The 22,500-nt window shown below is 34.2% G+C and overlaps 1 protein-coding gene across 1 annotated transcript in view; it reads left to right on the top strand.

The window, feature by feature from the left end:
• The window catches only part of LOC145261217 (solute carrier family 2, facilitated glucose transporter member 1-like), a 189,576-nt gene extending 168,228 nt beyond the window's left edge, over positions 1–21,348 (top strand). The window contains exon 13 of the mRNA XM_080119570.1: positions 21,236–21,348. Coding sequence (XP_079975696.1) covers positions 21,236–21,258 — 23 coding nt within the window. The 3' untranslated portion in view covers positions 21,259–21,348. The remainder of the gene's footprint in view (positions 1–21,235) is intronic.
• Positions 21,349–22,500: the final 1,152 nt, after the last annotated feature.

Below are 22,500 nucleotides of genomic sequence, written 5' to 3'. Positions count from 1 at the left end.
AATTATATTACTGGAATGGGAGATTATAGCCGACTCAATTAAACGTCGTGTGGATCTGTTATGCATGTGTTTAAGGAAAGTTGCTTTGTTAAAATTAAAATGGTGGTCGGTCTCCATGATGTGACGAAATATGGCGTTGAGTGTATTGTTGTTTTTTACATCTCTTTTGTGTTCATATATTCTTTTATTTAAATTACGCTGAGTTTCTCCTACGTATATTCTTCCACAATCAAGGCAGGGTATGGAATATATTCCGGCTTTGGTGTTAGTGTGGGTATTAGTCATAATTTTACGTGTTAGATCCCTAATTGTTAAAGAGGTTAGTTTTGTTATTTGAATGCCTGTCTTATTTAGGTTCTTATAAATTGCGTCGTTGTTTTTATTAGTTGGTAATGTTAATTGTCTGTCGTGTGTCTGGCTATTTAGGGAATTGTCTCGGTTTCGGTTATGGTAAATTTTTAGTGCTTTCCTTTTTGTATTTGTCAAAAAATGTTGAGGGTACTATAAGTTCATGAATGTACGTTCGATATACTCAAATTCTTCCACGATGTATTCTTCACTGCATATTCTCAGGGCCCTAAGAAAAAATCCTATTAGAATACCTCTTTTTACTTTATCATCGTGATGAGAATAAAAATGTATGCAATCATTTTTATTTGTAACTTTCCGATGGACTTTAAAACTTAGACGATCACTATTATTTGTGATATTGATGTCCAAAAAAGGTATGGAGTTGTTATTTTCTCTTTCATACGTATAGTTAATAGTGGGTTCGATCTTATTTAATTTATCATTTATGTTTTGTCTGAGATTGGCGCGGTTAAGAAAGTTTATGGCTATTTTATATCGGTGGAGTCATTCGCTATTCAATTTTAGGAGGCAGGAGTTGCTGAAGGTGTTGTTAGGAGTGCAAATGAGGAAAGGAATCTTATTATTTACGTTCATATCTATGGTGAGTTTAAGTATAGTGTTATATTGAAAGAGGTTTTTTTCAGTCTTAGTATTTGTTCGTTGTTGTCAGCTAGGATAAGAATATCGTCAACATATCGCACATAGATGGAGAGTTTGCTGATGTTATTAAATATCTGATTTTCGAGGTTACTCATGAAGAACTCACTAAATAATGGACCGAGGACGGAACCCATTGAGACTCCCTCTATTTGGGTGTAAATATTCTCTTTATATTCGTAAAAGGGTACCTTGGTAGTACAAACTACTACTAATATTTTAAAAGTATTCTTATGTATAGGCGCATTTATATATATATATATATATATATATATATATATATATATATACATACACATTCACGTCATCCCTTTTTTTTTAAGATGGAATCGCCCGATAGTTGAACACAAGATGCAGGCAAGCAAGGTCCACAGAGTTTTATAATTACATATATTAACTTATCAAATATAAAGAAATAGACGAACGCTTAGTTAATCCTAAAACGATATTAGCCTCAACAACGCCGCCGCCGCCGCCGCCACCCTCCGCCCCGCCAATGTAAACACAGAATTTTTGTGAAATGTTAATCAGTACTCTGCTCGATAAATTTCGGCACGTCACTTATGGAAAAACGGTTATGTTTTTGTAAACTGCTCATGAAAACTGAATTTTTCTTAGATCAATTAAAAAGCATTAAAAACTACATAACACACAAAAATTAACCACATTTTTTTAAAATGCCAGCTAAAAATTCCTCCGCAATATGACAAGTCATTTTACGCTCGTGCGCGCGTGAACGCAAGAACCGAAATTACGTGAACAAATACAACAATGCGTTGTAATATTTACTTTTTACTTACGGAAACTAATAAAATGCTGATTTTTTAAAAAATAAATGTGATTTGTCTTCGGTCTGTGCGCATGCGTAATCAGCCGACGAACGCCATTATAGCTGATTTTACAAAAAGAAAAAAAATCCCTTAGAAAAATATTAATATCTCAAAAACTATTAATTTGCGACGGATACGGTTTTCAGATTGCTTTTCAGCACACCGAAATCTACAAGAAAAATTGTTTGTTTGTTTGTTTTTTTTCTACTAATTCGAGTTCACGCTTTTTCTGAAATTTTACCGAAAATCCAATCCTTGGAATGAATAGTTCCTGTGCAGATAGTCACACGAAGTCTTTTTTTTTTTTCGACATATAGGGTTCAAATGGAAAAGAGTTAAAAAGTAGAGAACGAGATTTGAAGTGGGACAATTGGCAAAATAATCTTCCGTGGCCAAAGTAATTCAGAAAAGAGCGAAAAAAGTGAAACGCAAAAGTAAACGGAAGAGAAAGTTAATTTAATTAAAGTAATACTGTAATGGGGTTCGGAAGGAATGCGGTTAATTATTAGGATTACTGGTATATACCGAGTGCACAAACAAAATGGCGTTTTCTTTGTTATGATCGAGTGCAGAGTCACTCTTTAACAACATTTCCAAAAAAATTACATTACGACCCCCCTCCAAATAATCTTAAAATCCTCTCCCAGAAATTTGATTTATACATAATTATATACGGTAATATATATATATTTTTTATAATACTAAAATAATGCACAATGACATTTTGTGTATCATTTTATGTAAAAAATAACTTAAGTCTAATATAAAACTATTTTTTTAATCTGATACTATTTGCTGCGGATTTCAAGTCGCCTACGCTTCTTCACCACCGAATTTTTTTTACTAATAAGAATTGAAATGGGGGAGAAACCGTGTAAAGAATGTAAAACTAGGAAGGCTGTTACACGTCCATCAATAATATTAGATTTTATTAAATTGAAAAAGAATAATGAGATTTACGCAGTAAGACTGCTGAAAAGATTAAACTAAACGTCGTTGTGATTTTTTTTGTAATGAAAAGGGTTTTTAAATGCATATATATAGTTCATGGTTAGAAGAAAGCGTTTGTTAGATTCTCGATCTTCTTGAGGAAAGCATGAAAATGTTAGTTTCCCATAAATTTACAATTCAAAGAAGCAAATTAAGACAAAGTTTGTTTTTTTATCGTGTAATGTTGAATTTTTTTATAACACGAAAGACTAGCGGGGCCTGTGGAAATGCCACAGCGGACTCTTTCATATGTAATACATTTATGTTGGCATTCTGTGTGTGTTCAGCGTAAATGGACACGCACTGATAAATTTTGTAGCTGGTTTCTTAAAACTGCAAAAGTATTTATCTAAGCTAGCAGGGACGCCCGGCGCAGCCCGGTTGTAAAATACGCTTAAATATGATATTTTAATTCATGCATACTTCGTATATATTATTATAGAGTCAATTTTCTATCGATTCTTATCTATATATCTATAAAAACAGAGATGTGTGTGCCACAGACGATTTCTGATTGGTTAATCCAATAATCACATCTCCTAAAAACGTATAGTTCTTACGCTCTTAACTTTACCATAAAATATTTTGGTCTTATTTATTGTCCATCTTGGAAGGGTTTAATTTTTTTCTAACTTGCGATTTACAACTTAAAAAAATACGAAACTAACTTACAATCTAACAATCGAACCTCCGACACCACGGCCGCCATTATGAAACTAAACTAAAAAAAAAAAATACGCGCCTTCACTCGTTTTTTTGTGCATTTTTTTTTGGGGGGGGGGGGCTAATTTAGCATAATAGTGTCCATTTAATAGTATTATCTTGAAAAAATAAAAAAATAAGGAAAATTACCAAAAAAACAAACAAGAACAACAAAAGTGTGCCGTATTTTTAAAAGTTTTAATGCGTTATTTTTATTTGCTTTTCTTATTTCATCGGTGAAGAAAATGGCCAAACAGAAATTTTGAAGGCCAAATTTCGCGAATTTGGCCTTTTTTTAAGCAGTTTGGCCTTCAAAATTTCTGTTTGGCCATTTTCTTCACCGATGAAATAAAAAAAGCAAATAAAAACAACGCAATAAAACTTTTAAAAATACGGCACACTTTTGTTGTTCTTGTTTGTTTTTTTTGGTAATTTTCCTTATTTTTTTATTTTTACAAGAAAATACTATTAAATGGACACTATTATGCCAAATTAGCCCCCCCCAAAAAAAAATGCACAAAAATTCGAGATTTATGGTTTTGACGAGATAATTTAGCGAATTGTCCGGACTATTGCGAGATAACCATCCATTAGTTTTCCCTGAAATTTTGCCACAAATTGTATTTCATTACATAGATGTGCATAGTAACAACATTTTTTTGCCGAAAATTCCCGTTGCGTCTCCAGATTTCATCGGTGAAGAAAAAGGCCAAACAGAAATTTTGAAGGCCAAACTGCTTTAAAAAAGGGCCAAATTCGCGATTTGGGAAAATCGATGTGATAGGTTTTCGACAGAAATTTGGCGATTAAGTGGTCAATATTCAACGATTTGACCTTTGAGAACTCTACCAAACTCCTCCTACAATTCTGGGTCTAAACAGTAAACACTTGATATTTTAGATATAGATTCCTTGGACATGGATCTAACTTATTAACTTTACTTGATCCCTAAACAATAAATGTTAAGAGGTCATAATAGGGGTCAAAGTTTTAAAAAATTGACCGTTTTTTTTTTTTCTCAGCATTAACCTCAAAACACCTGGGCAACGCCGGGCACCGATTGCTAGTATGTTATAAAGTTGTGATTTAAAGAATAAAAAGATATATCCATATGAGCTGGGTGCATCAGCTTGAATCGAAACCAATAATTGGAAGACATAACAATTAAACGTATTAATATATATACACACACGCTATCGTATTAATATATATAGATATCTTTCAAGAGATTTTTACAATGAATTTATTTAACTTCCAAATTTATCTGAACTTGTCAGTTCCCGACACCGCGATGAAAACATTTTTAATTACATTTTTTTTTCACGAGTAAAAAATATCTTTTTCCTTTTAGAAATAAACTTTAGGTTTTAATTTTTCAAATACAATAAAAAAGTAATCGGAAACCTACAATAAAATTATGGTAAACCGGTTTTCAAAACCATGTCCCCCTATCAGTTTCCGCGATTAAAATGTACCTAATTTGATAGGATCATGGGTTGCAGCAAGCGTTCGTTATGTTACTCGATTTTCCTGGGAAATGTGTGAGATTGTTAGTTTTCCATAAGTGTATTTTTTTTACATGGTATCACCACTTATCAAGGCCCGGAAGCCACTCGGGGATAAGGGTTATTGCGTGTACAGTAATCAATGGGATAGTATCGTAGTAATCGTTAGTATTGGAGATTTGATAAAGTGTCTTATTTAAGAGGGCCGTTCATCAGGAATTTGTTTATGTTGGACTTGAAGACGTCCAAGTTGTAGTCAGATGGGGAAACAGGCAAACGGAAGAGAGTTCCGCAGGCATGCACTTCTAAGAAAGAAGCTTTGTTCATGGAATCTACGTTTTGATTTAGGCACAGATAAAGAGTGGGGAAAATTATTAACAGTGGTTTCAGCTAAACGGGTGTTTATCGTGAAAGATTGGCGAGGGGAGACCGTAGATTAGAGCTCAGACGAGCACTTGCCATGGAAATAACGATAAAACAAAGACAGGCTCGCAATGTCTCTTCTGTGGGAGAGAGGTTGTAGGGAAGAGAAAAGGGCATCCCCCACTAAGCCACGAAATCTATTTTGTACTCTAATTCAAACAAGCAAAGTAAAAGGCGAAGTGTTTTGGGGTGTTTTTTCGTGTAATGTTGGATTTTTTTTTCATAACACTTTTCTCTAACGTCGGGGCAAAGGTCATGTTCATAATGTTGCGATATCTTACTAACAAATAACAAGCGCTACTAAAAACTAACAAATTAACAATTATTCACTAAAGTACTATATATATATATATATATATATATATATATATATATATATATATATATATATATAAAGTGTTCAGACGATTCATAGGTATAGGAATCGGAAAAATCAGAACGTTTTGGGATATTGGAATCAGTATCCGAATCGGAAAAATGCCTGTCTATTTTCCGATACCGAAAACGATTCCTTTAATTATATTTTATTTGTTTTGATTTTGTTTAAAACAAAATCTTCCCGTGTTGGTAGTTAGTTTAATATAGCAAATATTTATTGATTTTTAACCACCAGTAAAACTAAAAGCTTTAATTCACTCCCTCCCTTTCACATACAAAAGTGTGTTTTTACGTTTGAGAATTTAACATGCGTTTTCATAATGATCGTGAAAAAATACCAGCTTTATGGTTAAATATAGAGAGATTTGCAAAAAAAAATCGGAATCGAAATTAGTAATTGTATCGGAATCGGGAATTTAGTACAGAATCGTTAATTGTATCGGAATTAGGAAAAATTATTGGAATCGTTCATCACTAACACACACACACACACACACACACACACACACACACGCACACATACATATATATATATATATATTAGTGGCCTGGCAAGGCCACAGGGAAGACAACTGAAGCAGTAAAACTGAAGCTGAAGGGCACTATATATACAAATGGTAGCAAATTTGGGCATATTTTATTGGTTTTAAAATATAGGTTCCTTTTTACCAATTGTCATAAAATTTTAGCCTTGGAATCATAATTGCTATAATTATAATCTTCAAAAAGCCTGCAAATTTTCACGTACTTTGATCCGCTAGAATCAAAGATATGAGCATTTCAATATTTCATTTGGCTTGGAGGAAGCATGGCTGTGGAAATCTTTTTACCCGAATACGATGTCCAGCATGTTAAAAATATACCATTTGTTGTAAAAATCTAATGGATAAACATCTGAAGAAGCTGGTGGGGACAGGTATTTTTACGGAAACATAGATCGTAAAATTGCCAACTCATTAATGAAACAGCTGTAATGGAAAAATCCAGGAAATAAACGAAGTTTATAAAAAAGAAAACGCGAGTCTTTGAATTTTCAACAAAATGTTGCACTATATATATATATATATATATATATATATATATATATATATATATATATATATAGAGAGAGAGAGAGAGAGAGAGAGAGAGAGAGCACCTTTTTTGGCAATTTTATAAGTTCCAAGTCTCAGAGCGACTATTGATAAGAATTTACAAAAGAAGACTCGTTGGACAGGTAATGACCTGAATTATGTGGTAGGCTATGTAAGGCTACACACTAAGGGAGATCATTCATCATCCAAAGCCTATTTTTGGCACCTTTTTATAGCCATAAAATGTTTCCATCAATCATTGGTTTTCTAGTTTTGCATATGACTAAAAACCTTTGGCCTTGATGTTATATCTCCCCTCTTTGGTTTTCATACATGAAATAGATTTCACAGTGTATAAGGATTATTTGATACTGGAGATATTCATAATCGTACACTATTTCTAAAAGAGGGGAGATATAACATACGAGAAATATTTCGAATCAAATCGTCCCTTGCTGTTATTTCAGATCATTTGAAAGCATAGCAGCAAGTTTTAGTCTTTCGGCAAATCTTTGATTATATCAATCCGGATTGATAGAATCAAAGATTTGCCGGATATCCAATCAAACTAAAGAAAAATTGTGAAATATGTATATATTGGATTGTTACCAGTTTCCTTGGATTTATTACAATACGCGTTGGATCTTTTTACCTGCAGAATACCAAGAACTTCCATTACAGGATTTAGCATACAATTTCGATTTGAAGTTCAATATCCTTTTTTGTTGCATTAATATCCAATTTCCCTTATTCTATGTAGCTAAAATGATTTAAAAACTTTAAAAACATTTCATTTAATTTTCTATGTTTATTACCTTTAGCAAATTAGGTGCATAATAAACTTATACAATTGCCAAGAAAAGTGGTACCCGTCTCTCTCTCTCTCTCTCTCTCTCTCTCTCTCTCTCTCTCTCTCTCTCTCTCTCTCTCTCTCTCTCTCATATATATATATATATATATATATATATATATATATATATATATTTTCTTTTTTTTTTACACAGTGATCACCACTTATCAAGGCCCGGAAGCCACTCAGGGATAAGGGTTATTGCAAGTACATTACGTTAGTGTGGAGATTTGATGAAGTGTTTACTTAAGGGGGCGGTTCATTAGGAATTTGTTAACGTTGGACTTGATATATATATATATATATATATATATATATATATATATATATATATATATATATATATATATATATATATATATAAAGCCAAATTAATGCAAACCTTTTATAATATTTGCTAATTTTTTTACTCCAAGGATACCGATATTGTTCTAATTTCCCGATTCTGATACAATTACTGATTCTGATTCTTAAAAAAAAAATTTTTTAAATAAAAAGAAAAAAGTAAAAGAAAAAAAAAACCAGCTATAAAGCTTTTTTGTTTTTTTTTCGGATTACTGCATATATTTTCGCAAACGTAAAAATACACTTCTGTGTTGATGCATGGATTTCAATCTCTCAAATAGTTTCAAATCAATAAATAAGTTAAAAAATATATATATAAAAACAAAACAAATACAAAATAAATAGGATCAACAGAGGAAAATCAGCAAAAATAATTTCCGATTGCACAAAAATGTCCGATTTTTCTTATCAATACTCCATCCATGCTTCCGTTCAGTCTTGAAAAACAAAGGACACCCCTTAGGGGCAGTAGTGTGTGTACTTGTGAGGCAACGGTTGCGCAGTCACTAACCACACCTCTCCGGCACTGTTTGAGTCCAGTGGCAAGGAGAAGACAGGACGACTGGAAACAATGCCGAGATAAGCGGAGAGCACATACAGCACCTGAAAGTCCCAAATGGTCACCCATTTAGTACTGACCAGGTTCAACATTGCTTAACTTCGGTGATCTAGCAGGAACTGGTGTGTCAACGTGATAATGCCGTATATTAATGGCCCCAACACTAACCTATTAGTAATGGGACGATTCCAATATTTTCCCCGATTCTGATACACTTACCTTTTCCGTGCTAAATTCCCAATTCCGATAGGATTATCGATTCCGATTCTTTATGAATTCTTTTTAAATATGTAACAATAGAGTTGTTATTTTTTCCCGACTACCATAAAACCGCATATTAAATGTGTATATATTTTCTCAAATGAAAAACCAACGGGGGGGGGGTCTATAGATTTTAATTTTAGTGACAGTTTAAAATCAACAGTGGAAAATTTAATTTTAAACAAAATCAGAGAAAAAAGCAAATTAAAGGAATCGATTATGGCATCGGCACAAATTTTGAGATTCCCGATTCCGATTAATCGTCCCAAAACTTTTATATATATATATATATATATATATATATATATATATATATATATATATATATTTATATTTATATTGCTTAAGTTTTTACTTCAACAGTCCTCATCAATGTATGGGTGGATATAGCTAGGAGTTATTCGAGGATTAAACTCAAATTTTTCTGTGGCTTACTTTCCATAATATATGTCGTGCTCTCTCTCTCTCTCTCTCTCTCTAGCTCTCTCTCTCTCTCTCTTTATATATATATATATATGTATATGAATAAGAAAAAAGGAATTAAATTTATATGCTTAAAATCAATACGCACGAGAAACTATTTCCAGTTGCAAATAACAAGCTTCATATGTAATATATCTTATATAGAGCTTCTAAATTTCGAGATTATATCACTTTGTTTCGAGTAAAAATTCCTATGAGTTTATATATATATATATATATATAAGTTAAATTTATTTATACAAACATTAATGGCTACATATGTGCATACATGTTTCTGTAATCACTCGCCTTGGGGGACTACGTCTTCAGGCCAAGAATTACCGTCGAAAACTGATATTTCAATCAAAAAACATTTTCCTATTTCGTTTTTAAAGTTAGAATGAAACCTGGGTGGGAGTCATAAAGCGGTGAGAGGACAAGTGAGGTCTTTGAAGATAATGAACATCTTCTTTTTCATTTCCCTTTCTCTCTATCCATCCCATCTTTTGGTTTTTATGGCATAAGGTACTTGAGAATTTAGTATTTTTGTCTTACAGTCTGTAAATTAAAAACATTTCCTATGGTCACTGAGTACTGACCGGTGTCTTTCAATCAACACCCATCCACATCCATACACGCACACACACACAACACACACACACGCACACACACACAACACACACACACACACATACACGTTAATACAGATATTCAGAAGCGAATATATGCTGTTCGTTTTATTTCTTCTGAATATCTGTATTAACGTGTATGTGTGTGTGTGTTTGTGTGTGTGTGTGTGTGTGTGTGTGTGTGTGTGTGTGTGTGTGTGTGTGTGTGTGTGTGTGTTGTATGTGTGTGCGTGTATGGATGTGGATGGGTGTTGATTGAAAGACACCGGTCAGTACTCAAAGTAGGTGGAAAGTATGTGGAATAGGTAATATTATTATTTACATTATTACAATTGTGTACATATATTATGCCAATTTCTGTAAAACCCCCTCTTTCTTTCTCTATCTCATATATATATATATATATATATATATATACACACACACACACTTTTTCATGATCAAGCTAGAACCCAGAATTAGATTGAAATCGAGCAATTGCATCGACAACGGACAACGCCAGACCCAAAGTGGGTTTCGATGTACTGCATCTCATCAGTGACAGTCCCCGACGTAGGCGCAAACCCAGGTCGTCGCACGTATGAAGCCTAACCATATATGGGCCACGGCGCAATCTATTGACTATGCCTCGATTTTTATTTTTATATTTTATCTAGTTCTATACTCTACTATGGCGTTGTCCGTTGTCGATGCAATTGCACGATTCCATTTAATTCTGGGTTCTAGCTTTATCATGAAAAAGTGTATGTGAACGGGTATTTATATATATCTATCTATCTCTTCTTAATGTCTAATATATATATATATATATATATATATATATATATATATATATATATAAGTGAACGTTGTCTGTGTGTCTATTTGACTGTTTGTCTGTGTACATTTCCCTACGCACTGTCAATTTTTAGTCTACAGATGTGAAATTTGATATACAGTGTACTGAGATTTGGGAAAATCAATGTGATCGGGTTTCGGCCAGAAATTTGGCTGTTAAGGGGTAAAAGTTCAATGATTTGACCTTTGATAACTCTACCAAACTCCTCCGACAATTTTGCGTCTAAACTATTAAAATTTTATATATAGGTTCCTTGGACATGGATCTAACTTAATAACTTTATTTGAGCTCAAAACAATAAGTTTTAAGGGGTCATAATAGGGGTCAAATTTAAAAAAAAAATTACCCTTTTTTTTTTAGCTCAGCATACACCTCCAAATACCCGGGCAACGCCGAGCTGAAATGCTAGTATATATATAAGTTTAACAAGGTTTTTTAATATAGATCCACAGAATATTGTGATAAGTGTTTCATTGTGAACAGGTATGGTATAATAAATTATGGGGTTTATCTATTTTATTTTTACTTTCATCATATTTTGCTTTGGTTTTGATACCCCCAAATTCGGAGCTATCTCTTTACAACCCTTTCTTTTCAAAACCTATCATACCTTCATAAATCAGAGTCCATTTTCTGTAGGCTGTTTTTGAACCCAGTCAACGACGGGTTCTTTTGCTAGTATATATATATATATATATATATATATATATATATGTGTATGTATAATATTTTTTTTTTTTTTTTTTTTTTTTATTACATTTTCACCCCAAACAAGGCACATTGCCACTTTAATGTAGGGGGCTACTATCAAGGGAAACATCTACTGGGGTACTATGTAGGGATTAGGGCAGCGAGATGTTGGTTCACGTTGCACTTGAACTTATGCATGTCAGTACAGTTGGGGAAGCAGTGACCTGGAATGGAATTCCAAAGTCTAGCAGTTCTGGGGAAGAAACTACTGGAGTAGAAGGATCTTTTACATCTAGGGATCTCTACAGTGTGGGGGTGGGATTGTGTAGCTTGTCGGGTCTGTCGAGGGTGTTCACGTCGTGGGGGCACAAGTGCTTGCAGTTCTTCAGAGCATTCACCATTATAATACTTGTAGAACAGGCAGAGGGATGCAACGTTTCGACGATGGGACAGAGGCTGAAGTTTTGATGCCAGATTAGGGCCTATCAGATTTGCGACTCTCTTTTGAACCCTGTCAAGGAGCGAGAGACTAGTAGCCGATGCACCGGCCCAAATATGACAGCAATACTCCATACATGGGCGAATAGTGGCCTTATAGAGGTACATGATACTTTCGGGTGTTAGAAGTTTTCTAGCACGGTAGAGAGAGCCCACCTTCCTCGCAGCGGCCCTGGCAATGCCCTCGATGTAATTGTTCCAGCTCATGTTTCCTGTGAACGTTAGGCCAAGGAGCTTGAAAGACGTACTCTCAGCTAAAGAGTTGTTGGCCATTGCTATAGGTGGTAGAGAAGGTTTCTTGTAATTATTGAATGAAACCAGTTTTGTCTTGGTGGCATTGAACGTTACCATCCATTTTTGTCCCCATTCCACTACTGATTTGAGGTCATCCTCTAGTGTTTCTGCCATTACTTTAGATATATGTTCATTTGTTTTCCTGTCGTGCCTGCTATAGAGTGTGGTGTCATCAGCATATATACCCATCTCAGAGGCAGTTTTGTCGGGGAGGTCATTTATGAATATCAGGAACAGCAGAGGACCAAGGATAGATCCCTGGGGCACTCCCGCATTTATATTATATTGTTTAGACGTACGACCGTCGAGGACAACCTGGATTTTTCTCTTATCTAAGAAGGATTTAATTATGTTAAGTATTCTACCAGTGATACCGTAAGATCTAATCTTCCTGAGGAGACCCTCATGCCATACCCTGTCAAAAGCCTTAGATATATCTAGAGCTACCGCTCTGCCCTCTCCCGCTTTGTCCAGTGAATGGTATATGCGTTCAGAGATTACAGTGAGGATGTCTGCCGTGGAACGGGCTTGTCTAAATCCATATTGATGGTCGGTCAGAAGTTTAGCATCTGTAAGGTGCTGGACTAGAGCATGGTTAATTAAGGTCTCAAATATTTTGGCAAAAAGTGGGAGGAGGCTAATAGGGCGATAATTTAATGGGTCAGTTCTTTCGCCAGAATTCTTGAATACTGGTACAACAGAAGCAGTTTTCCAACAGCTCGGAAAGCAAGATTCATTAAGGCATTTGTTGTAGAGTTTGGAGAGAACTGGAGCTACTTCGGCTGAGCACTTTTTTAATAGCACAGCTGGGATGAGGTCGGGTCCACATGCTTTGGAAGTGTCAAGGTTTTTTATGATAGCATGTACCTGAGCAGGGGTGATTTCCAGATCGTCTAGCGTGGCGTCTGTCCGTATAGGAAAGTCGGGTAGGGGGTGGTTTAGAGGGTCCAGTGTAGAGTTGGAGGCAAACCGACTGGCAAGCATGTTAGCCTTCTCGGTTGCTGAGCAAAGAACCTCGTGATTGTTGGTTAGTGGGGGAATTGTTGATTGCCCATTATTTACTACACTGTTGTAGATTTTCCAGAAGTCACGAGTTCCTAATTTTTGTGCTTCGATGCGTTTTGTAGTGGTTTCCGTAAATTCCCTCTTAGCTGTCGCTATTTCTTTCTTAACGTTACTTCTAGCTTCTATGTACTTTTGTCTGTTTGAACTGGACTTATGTCGGTTAAACCTGCGGAATGCATGCTGCCTTTGAGCAATGGCAGTTGCGCAAGTCGAAGTAAACCATTGGGGAGAGTGGGGCTTGCTATAGAATTTCCGCATGGGAACATGCGCTTCGATTGCAGTTTTGAACCATTCAGTGGTCTCAGTTGCACACTGTTCAGCAGGAAGAGAAAAAATATTTCCCCATGGGGCGTCTCTGATAAGATCTCTGATAGCTTCCCAGTCAGCCTTTTTATAATATCTCGTTGTTTTGAGCACTGGCTCTTCAGTTTTGGGTCTGGAGTTTAGGGCGATTTCAACCATTATTACCGCATGATCAGCGTTCCCAAGTGGGCTGTCGGCTTTCGTTACACAATCATCAGGAACTGTGGTCAAAAACAGATCTAATAGTGATGCGTGTTGCTCTTCCTGATCAGGGAAGCGGGTTGGGAAAGTAACAATTTGCGATAGGGAGTGAGATACAGAGAAGCTATGAGTTGCGCTGCCTGCTGCATCTGTATAAGTAGAGAATCCAAGCCAGTTTTTGTGATGGACATTAAAGTCACCAAATACATGTACTTGGGCGCTAGTGTCAAAGGAGAGTGCTGTGTCTATGCTGTCAGATACTTTGTTTATTATGGTGCAGTCTTGGGTCGAGGGAGAGCGGTAGAGAAAGTAAAAGTAGCTAATATTGTGTTGCATGATAAGTCTAAAGCACATAAAAGCTTGATCATCCGTTTCTAGGTTTGTTTCTCTAGTCAAGGGAAGGGTATTACGAATGTAAACTCCAAGTCCGTGCATATGTCTGTCAGAGTCCTTACGGCAGAGTGGGAGATATCCAGGCATGTTAAAGTAGTTAGAGGGGATGGAGGAGTGTAGGTTAGTCTCACTTAGTGCTAAGATATCCGGGTTATTTGTTAGGAGAAATGCTTCAACATCAGCTAAGTTAGTTCTAAGCCCACGGATATTTGTGAATGCAAGCCTCAAGGGAGGAGGCAAGTTGGATTTGTTTGTCCCTAAGCCTGGTTTAAGCTTGTTTTTAGATTGTACTGTCATCATGTTTTTTAACGAGTTTCAGTTGGGTTAGGGGAAGCCGAACAGGAGGTTATGCAGAATATCACACATGCATCACAAGTAGACCATCAGCTGACCCTCCATCAACTAGGACTGTGGCCTCAGGAAAGCCCACCGGGGATGAGTGCAGGGTCCCTTTCCATGCGCGCCATGGCACTGCAAACAACCCGATATTATTCAACTGTTGATGGAGCAGCCGCTCTAAGCGCTACCAAAGAGTTAGGGCTCCTGTACTACCAGTCGGAAACAGCAGCCAGTAACTGTCAATCCGGTACCCTCAACCCATCAGAGGAAGGTCAACCCAATCTAATTGCTCAGGCATATGTGATGTATGTATAATATATGTATGTATGTATAATATATGTATGTATGTATAATATATATGTATGTATAATATATATATATGTATGTATAATATATATGTATGTATGTATAATATATATGTATGCATGTATAATATATATATGTATGTATAATATATATATATAAATGTATGTATAATATATATATATAAATGTATGTATAATATATATATATGTGTGTATAATATATATATGTATGTATAATATATATATATGTATGTATAATATATATATGTATAATATATATGTATGTATGTATGTATGTATAATATATATATATGTATGTATAATATATATATATATGTATGTATAATATATATATATGTATGTATGTATAATATATATATATATGTATAATATATATATATATATATATATATATATATATATATGATGTGTGAGGACACTTCTCAACCTATATATCCAACGAATTTTTAATCTGCAGACTTTAAATTTAGTATATAGAGTATTCAGACATGCGAAAACGTTTTAATCAATTTTCATCCGAAAAAATGGCTTCTAAAGGGTCCAAATTGAAAAATGGATACATGTTTTTTTTCAATTTTCACCCAAAACAAGGCACAGTGCCATTTTGAAGTAGGGGGCTACTATCGAGGACATAAGTTGCAGGGATATTTTAAAGGGAGATGAGCAGCAAGATGTTTGTTCACATTACACTTAAACTTCTATATATCAGTACAATTGGGAAAGCAGAATCCCGGAAGGGAATTCCAAAGTCTAGCAGTTCTGGGGAAGTAACTATTAGAGTAGAAGGCTTTCTTACATCTGCTGTGTAGGGGTGGATTTAGCTGCTTGCCGGGTTTGTCGGGGGTATTTACTTCGAGGGGGTACAAGAGCTTGTAGTTCGTCAGAGCATTCACCATTAAAATACTTGTAGAACAGGTAGAGGGGTGCAACATTTCGTCGATGAGATAGAGGCTGAAGCTTAGATGACAGTTTAGGATCTATCAGGTTGGCGACTCTCTTTTGAACCCTGTCCAGGAGTGAAATACTAGTAGCAGATACACCAGCCCAAATGTGACAACAGTAGTCCATACATAGGCGAATAGTGGCCTTATAGAGGTACAGGATAATTTCAGGTGTAAGTAGCTTTCTAGCACGGAAGAGAGAGCTCACCTTCTTCGCAGCAGCCTTGGCAATGCTCTCAATGTATCTGTTCCAACTCATGTTCCCTATGAATGTTAGGCCGAGGAGTTTAAAGGAAATACTTTCAGGTAATGTGTTTTTGGCCATTGCTATTGACGGTAGAGAAGGTTTTTTTGTAATTATTGCAGGAAACAAGCTTAGTCTTGATAGCATTGAATGTGACCATCCATTTTTGTTCCCATTCCCCTGCAGATTGGAGGTTCATCCTCTAGTGTTTCTGCCATTTCCTTAGATATGTGTTTATTTGTTTTCCCCTTGTGCCTGTTATAGAGCATGGTGTTATCGGCAAATATACCCATCTCAGAGAAAATTGTATCAGGAAGGTCATTCATGAATATTAGTAATAATAAAGGTTCAAGGATAGACCCCTGAGGCTCTCCCGCATTTATATTATATTGTTTAGATGTACGACCGTCGAGGACAACCTGAATTGTTCTCTTACTTAAGAAGGATTTAATTACATTATGTATTCTTCCAGTGATACCATATGATCTGATTTTCCTTAGAAGACCATCGTACCACACCCTATCGGATTTTTTATCTGTCAACTGTTTAATGAATGCGCATGCGCCGTCATGGAGCATGACAGCTTCCTGATGTTAAGAATATGTAGTTGGTTGGTTGTTTTGTTTTACGGCATATCAACCCTTTTCAGGTTATTTAATGCCGAATCTGGTGATTTTGAAGAACGATTTTTTAATATAGTATATTTGTTTTTTTAAGTCGTATTCTATTTAACCCATAGTTGGGACCCTAACAGGTACTACCACTCTGGGTCAGAGTTGACCTGGGAGCAATGGCAATTAAAGGGTGGCTCCACACTCCCTAAGGCCTGCAAACTGGGGCCTCACCATCGGATATAGTTTAAGGTCGTATCCAGGACCTAAGAATATGTAGGTTTGAAAATACATTTAAAGGATGTGTCAAGTTGGTCTAATGTATATCATACTTGACTCACTGTCTTAGGTTTCGGTTTCGATCTCAGCTCGAGTATTTTTTCTGTTAAGAAAAAAACCATAATACTTGCATGCACATGTCTCTGTATGAATTAAAATATAATACATTATAAACCCGGGATACGGCATTAAAAATTTGTTACAAAATACAGTGCAGTATGTAATATACATGTATATAGTTCAATAACATTATAAATGACACTGCAAGGCGGGGAAAATACCGTAATCAGGGTCTGGAAAAAAACATCGTATTCCACATCGTAACCTAAAAAAACGTACCCTAAGGCCACCGTATCCCGGGGTTCTACTGTATTTATGCGTATTTTACGACCGGGCAACACCGGGCATCCTTCTAGTATATCTATATAAAATCGAGGTAGCAAGCAATAATCTATCTTTCTGATTAAATTATCAGTTACATCAACATTTTTCGTTGATAAGGATACTGAATTTTTAAGATGAAGATTGACTATGCATATTATTTGGATTTTTTAGACTACCGTTCTCATCTGGAGTGTCATTTTTATAACGTTTTAGTCGATGTAACCTCCGACCTTCTTCAGGTATATCTTGTTGAACTCGAGAATCTTTCTGTCGAACTCAAGAGCCTGCAAGAACCCATTGGCGCAGTGGATAGGGTACTTGGTAAAATTTCGTTGTAAAAGTTACACTCTTCAGGTTGTTGACAGTTCAGTCGTCATTACGTGCGCCACTTAAAATACAACTGTAAATTACTTAGGACTTCTACCCAGTCATGGCTGACGGAACGAGAGCATGCTACTTTCGAAATTCCGTGCAAGTACCTGAGTTTGACAGAAAGATTGCAAGATGAGAACAGTAGTCCGAAGAATTCAGATGATACAAAGGATACTCCCCTCTTTCCTTAGACATGAAGTCAGATTTGTATACGTCCAGGTAAAGCAATAGCAGAATCCTTAGAAAATGTTCTCCAGGCCGTAGTGGAATGGAGCCGTAAATGGATGGTAACATTTAATGCTAATAAGACTAAGTTGCTCTCCTTTAACAATTACAAGACGCCTCTTTAACCATCGATATCAATGACAAATAACACCTTACGTGAGAATTCTTCCTTCAAGCTTCTCAGCTTAACATTCAAAGGCAATATAAACTAGAACAAATACATAGAGGACATTGCAAAGGCTGCTGCAAAGAAGGTGGGTTCCCTCTATCGCTCTAGAAGACTACTCACACCTGAGAGTATCCTGTACCTCTACAAAGCTTCTACTTGCCCATGTATGGAGTATTGTTGCCATATTTGGGCTAGTGGATCTACCACTAGTCTCTCCCTCTTGGATAGGGTCCCTAAAAGAGTCTTCAATCTAATAGGTCCCACTTTGTCAACTAAGTTCCAACCCCTGTCACATCACCACAATGTTGGATCCTTGTGCCTATTTTACAAGTATTTTAATGGAATGTGCCCTGATGATCTCGGTGCACTTGTGCTCCCTCGACGTACATATCCCCGACAAACTCACTTTGTAACAAAGTCACAACCAATTTTCTCAATTACCGAAGAAAAAAAAACTCATATGAAATGTGCTAATATTTTCTTAAATGTAAAAATATACTTGTGGAAATTATCTATCTATTTTAGTTTTACTGGTAGTTTAAAATCAATACATATTTATTATTTTATCATTATTACCAGCAATGGAAGATTTTGTTTTAAACCAAAATCAAATAAAATGGCGCTTTTTGCATCGGAAAATAGGCACAATATTTTCCGATTCCAATACCAATTCTAATACGCCTAAAACATCCGATTTTTCCACGTGTCTGAATATCTTATATACCAAATTTCAAGTCTGTAAATCAAAAAATCGTTGGGTATATATATATATATATATATATATATATATATATATATATATATATATATATCCATCCAACGATTTTTTGATTTACAAAAAATCGTTGGGTATATATATATATATATATATATATATATATATATATATATATATATATATATATATATCCATCCAACGATTTTTTGATTTACAGACTTGAAATTATACATATATATATATATATATATATATATATATATATATATAAGTTATGAAAATATATATGGCAATTAAGCTACACAGAATATTCCTCGTTTCATCCTCGTAAGAATTCATCAGACTTATCTACCTACCTATCTCTCTCTCTCTCTCTCTCTCTCTCTCTCTGACAGAAAGATTGCAAGATGAGAACAGTAGTCCGTTAAATCGTTAAATCGTTAAAAGGACGTATTCAGCTTGATCATGGCCAGTTTATGCGAATGAGAGAGAGAGAGAGAGAGAGAGAGAGAGAGAGAGAGAGAGAGAGAGAGAGAGGTGTAATTGATCTATATTATATATACAGCATAAGTCAGAACATTTTCAGTTCAAATAACATGCACTGAATCTGATGCGCTTAGCTGCAAAGTTTCAGCTATCCGATACACAACTAGTATGGACGCAAAAAATAAATTAATTTCCTGTAACATTTCACTTAGACCTATTACTTTTGAGTCTTGAAACGTTTTTCATTGGTTGGAAAAAATGTTGACTTCACACCTTACTGTGATATTTACTTTCTTTAGGAAGTGCGATATAGTTATAACTAATATATATATATATATATATATATATATATATATATATATATATATATATATATATATATATATATATATATATATATATATAAACATATATATATACATTTATATATATATATATAAACATATATATATACACATACATACATTTATATATATAAACATATATATATATATATATATATATATATATATATATATATATATATATATATACTTCAGAATAGTTTTTATTTAACAACCAGTTGTTATGGAAACGTGAGATTGTAGGTTTACAAAATATTACTGGCAGTAATATTCTATAAGTTATCCCATCTAAACGAGAATTGCTCGATATTCAAGATAGAGCAAATAAATTAAATTGTAATCCAATGAATTTCAAAAAACTCTCATTGAAATGAAATGAATTGGTTGAGTTTCATATCAAAGATTTTTTATTATTCTAAGCAAGACAAAGAATGTTTTAGAAAATTAATCTCCTTAACCTATAGGGTTTCGATGTCTACCATCTCATCAGAGGAGAAAAAATATTAGCAAATAGTTATAGAGGTATGCACCCTATTTGCTAAAGTCAGTGAGACATGGAAAGTCAAAGTGAAAATAATGCATTTATCAGAAGTCCTGTATCAGGAGGATTTGTAGAAAAAGGGTATGAATGTTTTTTAGATCCAGCTTGCTTGGTAAAATCCATGTTATACGTTCTCTACATCCGTTTGGTAATAATGTCCAAGCTATATATTGGGTAATCCGCATAGCTGTGTAGATATCCGAATCGGGCAAGTGTTTGTATAAATTTGTTTGTGGGTCCAGCGATAATAATTCAAAGTCTGGTAGAAACCTTTTCATTAGAAGTCTATATTTTTGTTAGTGGGGTGAAGTGTTAGGGAGAGTAGGTAGTGGTAAGTGGTAGGAAGTGGGTTGAAACATTTGTGACTTTCAAACTGTCTTCGATGATGCGAAGTGGTATGATATGGTCCTCACTTAAAAACACACCAAAGACTATAACCCTGGCCGGAAACTTTGTTTTTATCACGCTGGGCACGTCCCTGTTATCCGGATTTGCATTTTGAGTGTACTGGCAATGGTCCTGTTTTCATAACAGTGATCAATAGAGAACCTGAGCTGTACAGCGGCGCGTCTTCGATCTCGCTCGTTGAACATTGTATCACTTTCAGACCTGATAGAAGGCTCCTATCGCTCTTGGGAATTATATAAAACTGGCCAACTAGTAAATGGTCTGCAACAAAAAAGAAACCCGGTTTTCATCAAACGGAAATGGAATCATGGCGTCTTTTCTAGGGCGACAATTTTATCGCTTCACGATGGCTCCTATGAAAGCTAGGAACCACGCCACTCGACTCGAATAACATGGCAGTCGTACGGCAGATACATACTAATCAGATATTCTATTTCAGATAAAGTATTAAAGCTTCAATAAACGTACCGTTTCAATTATCCCCTATTCGAATTGAAAAGTATTCTGAAGTTTACGCCACTAAAATGTGTTTTTCTTTCTTTCTCTTGCAGGTGGACACTATCGTCGCAAGTAACGTCTGAAGAATGACAGAAGAGATTCCACCAAATTCTACCACATTTTTCCTTTTTGTGAATATATATATATATATATATATATATATATATATACATATACATATATATATATATACATATACATATATATATACATATATATATACATATACATATATATATACATATACATATATATACATATATATATATACATATATATGCATATACATATATATACACATATATATACATGATGTATATATGTGTATGGATATATAATATATCCATACACATATATATGCATACATACATTAGCAGTGTCAGAAATTTCGTGAAAATAGTGAATAATTCCACCCCATCTTTCCAAGCTTATAACTCCTCGAAAAATGTAATTCAAGCCCTAATTTTTTTTTCAATTAAAGGAGTAAGGACCAAGGTTTTATTTAAAAAAAAAACAAAACAAAACAATGTGTTTTTTTTTTTTTTAAAAGGTTTTAAACTTCGGACTTTACAGGTAAATTTCTAAAAAACTGATTTTTTTTTTTTGTTTTAAATTTGAATATATTATTTATTGACCTTTTCTCTTCAATTTGTGATATATAAACCTATTAAACATAAATTAATTATTTACTTTTTAATAGACATTTCAAAATGGGGGGGGCGTGAAAATGGGGGGGCGTGAAAATGGGGGGGCGTGAATTTAAAAAAAACGTTTGTCTAAAATATTATATTCGGTTTATTGGAAAGAACATAAAATTTCACATTGACCCTGAAAATATCGTAAAAATAGAATCAATAGAAAAATTTTGATAGATTTTTAAAATTTAAAAATTTAAAAATATTGAGTTTAAAAATTGAAAAATATTGAGTTCGGAAAATTCATTACTGTTTTAAAAAAAAAATAAAAATATTTTTATTACTTTTAAAACAACTGTAATAGTTTATTTTGGAAGTATAATCCATAAAGAAAATAAATAACCCACTTTTAACAGAGAAATTACGAGATTTTTATATTGTATTCGCAGTTTCGTGTTAGGGGTGTCAAAAATTCCTACAAAAATTCTGATACTGCTATACATACATATATATATATATATATATATATATATATATATATATATATATATATATATATATATATATATATATATATAATATTTAGTAATGTGATATATATATATATATATATATATATATATATATATATATATATATATATATATATATATATATATATATATATATATATATATATATAT

Source organism: Euprymna scolopes, chromosome 37 (assembly GCF_053919585.1).
Source record: "Euprymna scolopes isolate OS-2025 chromosome 37, ASM5391958v1, whole genome shotgun sequence".
Classification (NCBI taxonomy): domain Eukaryota; kingdom Metazoa; phylum Mollusca; class Cephalopoda; order Sepiida; family Sepiolidae; genus Euprymna; species Euprymna scolopes.
This window is presented reverse-complemented; position numbering and strand designations above follow the sequence as displayed.